The 6,448-nt window shown below is 49.3% G+C and overlaps 1 protein-coding gene across 1 annotated transcript in view; it reads right to left on the minus strand.

Annotated features, from left to right (window-relative positions):
• RYR1 (ryanodine receptor 1 (skeletal)) overlaps positions 1–6,448 on the minus strand; it is a 132,748-nt gene that overhangs the window by 13,220 nt on the left and 113,080 nt on the right. Inside the window, 2 exon segments of the mRNA XM_014535087.1 lie at positions 8–188; positions 3,025–3,366. Of these exon segments, the coding sequence (XP_014390573.1) occupies positions 8–188; positions 3,025–3,366 (523 nt within the window).

A 6,448-nucleotide genomic window follows, 5' to 3' on the forward strand; every position in this document is an offset into this window, starting at 1 on the left:
CCCTCGCCGGTCTCGGCCGCCCCCTCCTCGTCGTCCTCCTCGGGCTCGCCCTCGGGCTCCGAGATCTGCGCGGCGATCTGCATCTCGAAGATGGTGTCCTCGCAGAAGCTGACGAAGAGCTCCATCTTCTCGGACTCGCCGCCCTCGTTCACCACGTCGAAGATGAACTGGCGCTTGGACTCCTTCACCTGCGGGGCAGGTGGGGACCAGGGGTCAGCAGAGCAGCTCCGCTCTGCGCGGCCACTAAGAGCAACATTAGTGATTTTATACTTACATTTTAATAATTTAAAGCAAAATTAATAATTTCCGTTAATAGTAAGCGCATGTAATGCTCGCTGTAGGTTCTCTTGTAAGAACTTCAACAAGGCCAGGCCCTGTTCCAAGCATCTGACATATATTATCTTATTTAATCCTCACAAACAGCCCCTAGGGGCTCTTATCCCCATTTTACTGATGAGGAAATGGAGGCCCAGAAGGTCACCACGCGCTGCGGTGACGCTGCTGAGAGGTGGCAGATGTGGGATTGGAATTCCCAACAAGCTGGCTTCAGAATCTATGATTTCAGCCTCTTTGGGAGACAGCTTAGTGTTCCAACACAAAGGTTCCACAGCCAGCCTGCCTGGGTTCAAATCCCAGTTCTGCCACCGAGTAGCTGGGTGATTTCCATGTAACTCTCTGGGCCTCAGCTTCCCCCTCTCTAACCTGGGGGACAATAGTAGGACTTACATTATAGGGTTGGTGTGATGGTTAGATGAGTTAAAGCAGGGGTCCTCAAACTTTTTAAACAGTGGGCCAGTTCACTGTCCCTCAGACCGTTGGAGGGCCGGACTATAGTTTAAAAAAAAACTATGAACAAATTCCTATGCACACTGCACATTTCTTATTTTGAAGTCAAAAAACAAAACGGGAACAAATACAATATTTGTATTTGCATGTGGCCCACGGGCCATAGTTTGAGGACCGGGCCGGACTATAGTTTAAAAAAAAACTATGAACAAATTCCTATGCACACTGCACATTTCTTATTTTGAAGTCAAAAAACAAAACAACGGGAACAACAATATTTGTATTTGCATGTGGCCCGCGGGCCGTAGTTTGAGGACCCCTGAGTTAAAGGATGCCGAGGGGTTAGAACAGCAGCTGGCGCCTCATCCAAGCCACAGTGTTCGCTATGACACTGCTGAGGAATGCTCCAGGCCCACGCCAGCAGGGGAAAGTGCGACGGGAAGGGTGAGCAGGTGCAAGTGCATGTTTGGAGGAACACATTAAGGGAATGAGTGTCATGTGGGGAGCATGAGACAGGCAAAGGGAAGGGCGGAGCTCCCAGAGCATGGACAGGCTATGAAGGGCCAGAGCTTCCGGTGGATGCAAGGATGTGGCCGACATCCAGGTGCAAGGATGGTGCAACCACTTTTAGGCTAGACTAGTGGCGGGGGCGGGGGGGTGAGTATGCAATGGTGCCTCAAGGGACATAGTGTGAAACTTTTGAGGGTTCCTTGGACTATGTGAAGGAGCTGATGTGCAAGAGCCTTGTGAGAGAGCACCAGGAATTAAGGGAGGAATTGGGTGTGAGGAGGGCATGGTGGCATGGGAAGATTGGGAAATATGTGACCATGTGGGGCTCATTGTACATGTGGAGATGGGCACATGGGGCAGGCATGCAAGGGACTGAGGCCAAAACAGGGGTGGGGAGAGTGCTGGTGTGGGAAGGGCCTACAATTCATAGGGTCAGTGTATGTGAAGCAGGTATAAATGTGCAAGTGGGCCCCAGGAGTCAGTGTAAGGGCCCAGGACATGAAGACAGGGCTCAGTGTGGGACATGAGCCCAGCTGTGCATGAGCCAGGTGTCCACTGAGGAGACATGGAGGGCCTGGTTGTTGAGGAGGTTGTGGAGGTATAAGCTTCATGGGCTATAAGTGGGAAAGGGTGTGCAAGAGCATGTGGAGGAGTATGCAGGTGCCTCGGGGCATCTGAGGAACAAAATGGAAGCGTGAGTTTAAGGGGCATGCAAGGGGTACGCACGCAGGCTGGTGTGCAATGTGTGTGTGAGCAGGAGGTCCACCGGGACAACAGGGGCACAGCTGGGGACTGAGGGTGTGTGAGGGGCATGTGGGAGTGAGAGATAGTGAATGATAGGAACCACATGTAAGCTAAGTGTGTCAGGTGGGCAAGAGGTGTTCTAGGGCCACATGAGTGTACCCTTGGGGTAAGTGAATGTATAGACATGAAAACTTTTGGGTTGGGCATAGGAGGGGCTGAGACAGGGCCAAGAAGTAGGCCTGGTCACTAAGGACATGTGGGGGCTCTTATGGGGGTTTGAAAGGGTCGTCCAAGTGTGCATGGGTGATTATGAGTGTGCCAGGGCTACAGTGAGGGCATGTGGGAGGTGAATGGACAACCATATGGCATGCCAGCACTGCACCCTCCAAGTGAGTGTGTAAGAGATGTGTACCTACATGTGGGACCAGAATAACTGGGATGGGCATTGTGTGCTGGGACCTGTGGGCACATATGGTGGCTGGTGAGGGCTAGGCTAGCATACCATGGCCCCCAGAACCCCCAAAGTGAGTGTGCAAAAATGTGGGCATGGATAGGCCAGGGCCAAAAGAGAGCAAACTGGTGTCTGCTGGGAAGGTGAGCAAGGGAGGTGGGTTCCAGTAGATGACGGTGTGGGCTTGGTTGCATCAGGACTATAAGGGCTCCCAGGATAAGTGTGCAAATGGTAGGCATAGTGTGCTAGCACCACAGTGAGGGCACACAGACTCTGCTTCACATACTAGGGGTGTGCATCTATGTGTGCGCCAAGGCTGCAGAAGGTGAACAAGGGGGAACTGAGGGTGTACAAGGGCACTGCAGGACCCATAAAATGTGTGCAAAAGGGTGGGCATGGGCTTGTACAAGCAGAGCAAAGGCCCACCAGGGTCTTCAGACCAGATGTACAAAGCATGCATAGCCCTGCGTGGAGTCCAAGGGTGCGAGGAGCGTGACCCCCAACCCGGGGAGCCAGCATGCAGGCCCTCTGACCTGGGGCATCTCCCACTGGGTGCGGTTGGTCTCTGAGATCTCGAAATAGATGCGCTCGATGCGGCGAGAGGCGCCCATGATCTCGATGCGGCCCAGGTAGGGCCGGAAGTACTCCAGGATGCTGTCGGCCAGCTCCAGGAAGTTGCGCAGGCGCGGGTCGTGCGGCACATGCTCTGACAGGTCGATCAGTAGCACCGCCACGTTGAAGCCGATTTCGCGGGCTGGCTCCTGGAAGCGGTTGGCGAACTCCTCACAGTTGATCATCTCGTTTTCATCCGCTTCAGAGCACGACAGCAGGAACTGGATTTCCGGACTGCTGAACTGCTTCTGGCTGTCCATGGCCTGGGTGTGGGCAGGGGTGGGGAAGAGGTCAGAGGGGTGGCCTGGGAGCCTCAATGCTCTTCTTAAAACAACTCTGGACTTTTCATGAAGACAGAAAGGTCCAGAATCATATCACCAGCACCCAAGGCTGGCACTCAGCATGTTGGCACTGGCATGGCTGTACCAGCCGTTAAAATGTTAAAATGCTGCTTTTCCACAAAGGTAAGCCACCATCCATTGTAAGATACATTCTATTTCAGAGATTGTAAGATGTGACCTGATGAAACTAAGCACTTGTGTAGTAGCACATGCCGCCCCGCGCTCCCTATGTGCTGTCCTGGTGTGCCCTTACAGGCCACTCTCCACCCTACCTTCTTCCCCGCTTCCCCTGCCTGATGGCCCCCATGGCCTGCACCATAGGCTCTCTTGGTCCTCTGACTGTAGGTGGAGGATGGAGCTGTGGCATTTCTTGCCCTGGCTTCCTCCCTGTGCTGGCTGTGCCCCTTGCTCCACGGTGAGTCCACACAGCTCCTTCTGTCTCCAAGTTAGGTAACTACTCTTTCCTCCAGGCCAGCCCCCTGATTAATACTTGTCTCAACCTCTGTCCCTTTCCCAAGTGCCCCTCCCACATTTCCAGCAACTAAATAATTGACACCTGATGCATGGAGGCCTCTGAATTTCACGTGTTAACAAAGAGTCATATGCCCATCACCCAGGGTTAACAAATGCTCATGAGGAGATATTTTTCAAATACTACATTTTTTTTTAACATATTTTAGAACTAAAACATTACAGGTATGATTGGAGTCCTATCTGATATCCTTCTCTGGACCCACCTTGCACCCAAGGTACCCACTATCCTAAACATGTGTCAATACTTTTACTACCTATATCCCAACATTTTTCTAAAAAATATATATATACAGTATCCTGTGCATTTTTAAAATTTAAAGGATCATGTAATTTGAAACTTGCTTTTTTTCACTCAATTGTATGTTTTCTTTTCTTTTTTCTTTTTCTTGTTAATCCTCATCTGATGATATTTTTCCATTGATTTTTAGGGAGAGTAGAAGAGAGAGGGGAAAATAAAGAGAAACATCAATGTGAGAGAAACACATCAATTGGTTGCCTCCTGCATGAGCCCTGACCAGGGCCTGGGCGGGGGAGAAGCCTGCAACTAACATACGTGCCCTTGACCAGAATTGAACTCAGGACCCTTTGGTCCGCAGGCCAATGCTCTACCCACTGAGCCAAACCAGCTAGGCCAACTATATGTTTTCTAGATCTATCCATGTTGATATCTAGACCAAATGAATTCATTTCATTGCAGTATTCCTGTTTTAGAAAAATAATACTCTTTATTCTCCTGATGACGGACATTGAGGTTGTTTCCAGTGTTTTACTTTGCAGGCAACACTTAGATTGAATATTCTGGTGCTGATCTCCTATGCAAGAGGCTCTCTAAGGCAGTTTTTCAAATGTTTTGACTGCACCCACAGTAAGAACACATTTTAATAAAAAAGAGGTTTCATGACACAATTCTGACTTTTTAGGGAGAGTAGAAGAGAGAGGGGAAAATAAAGAGAAACATCAATGTGAGAGAAACACATCAATTGGTTGCCTCCTGCATGAGCCCTGACCAGGGCCTGGGCGGGGGAGAAGCCTGCAACTAACATACGTGCCCTTGACCAGAATTGAACTCAGGACCCTTTGGTCCGCAGGCCAATGCTCTACCCACTGAGCCAAACCAGCTAGGCCAACTATATGTTTTCTAGATCTATCCATGTTGATATCTAGACCAAATGAATTCATTTCATTGCAGTATTCCTGTTTTAGAAAAATAATACTCTTTATTCTCCTGATGACGGACATTGAGGTTGTTTCCAGTGTTTTACTTTGCAGGCAACACTTAGATTGAATATTCTGGTGCTGATCTCCTATGCAAGAGGCTCTCTAAGGCAGTTTTTCAAATGTTTTGACTGCACCCACAGTAAGAACACATTTTAATAAAAAAGAGGTTTCATGACACAATTCTGACTTTCACTGTGCAACTCACTCTGTAATGTTCTATTTTATTTCTAAAGCTGTTGGTCATGACTTAACTAAACTAATTTCATGATCCACAGGTAGGCTGCCACATGCAGTTTGAGAAATGCTGCTCTGGGTATGAACAAAAGCGAAATTTTCTGTCTCTAAAAAGTGCTTTGTAGTCAAGAACTTTGCAAAATGCTTTCTAAATGAGTAACATGCTTTGCAAATCATGAAGGGCTCTAGAAACCGCAAAATGTGGAGACATAATCACACAGGAACTCCTCACCTTCTACCCTCACTCCACAGAACTATCTCCTCCCTTTATGATGCAGTGTGACATTGTCCCCTTAAAAGTGCCCCCCTGCCCACTGGGGACCTGGAACTCCATCCCCTCCATTCAGTCCTGGACTCTGCTCTTGTGATTTGCTGCTCTCTCTTTGTCATCCATTTGCCCACTCCCTTCTTTTGAAATGCCTTCTTCTCTGACTATTGTCAGTTTCCTGTGTTGAAGTATTCTTCTCTTTCAGATCCCAAAAGTTGAGCGACTCCAGGCCTGGAATTTGCATCATTTTCTTTAAATATACACTCTCCATGGAGATATCATTGAGGGCCAAGGCTCTGGATGTCACCTCACACCACTGATGGCCAAGTCTGCATCCCAGCCCTGACTGCTCTCCAGAATCCAAACCAGCTGAAACCCTACCTGACAACTCTTTGTGGATCTGTACCCCAAATTGGAAATGGCCCAAACTGAACTTTTGATTTCAAAACCTATCCTCCCACAGTCTTACCCATCTCAGGAGTCATCCTTGATTCCTCTCTTTTATCTCACCACCCACACCTGACCCATCAGCAAATCTGTCAGCTCTGCTTTCGACAGATCTAGGATCCACACACTTTCCCCCCCTTAATGGACCTCATCCAGGCCCCCCCGCCCCATTGTCTCCCATTGGACCATCACAGCAACCTCCTCCCTGGTCTCCCTCTTCCCCATCTGTTCCCAAAGTCTGTCCCCTACACACAGGTGAAGGGACCCTGGAAACATCTGAGTCAGGTCACATTCCCGCCCCCA

Source organism: Myotis brandtii, unplaced genomic scaffold, assembly GCF_000412655.1.
Source record: "Myotis brandtii unplaced genomic scaffold, ASM41265v1 scaffold1373, whole genome shotgun sequence".
Classification (NCBI taxonomy): Eukaryota; Metazoa; Chordata; class Mammalia; order Chiroptera; family Vespertilionidae; genus Myotis; species Myotis brandtii.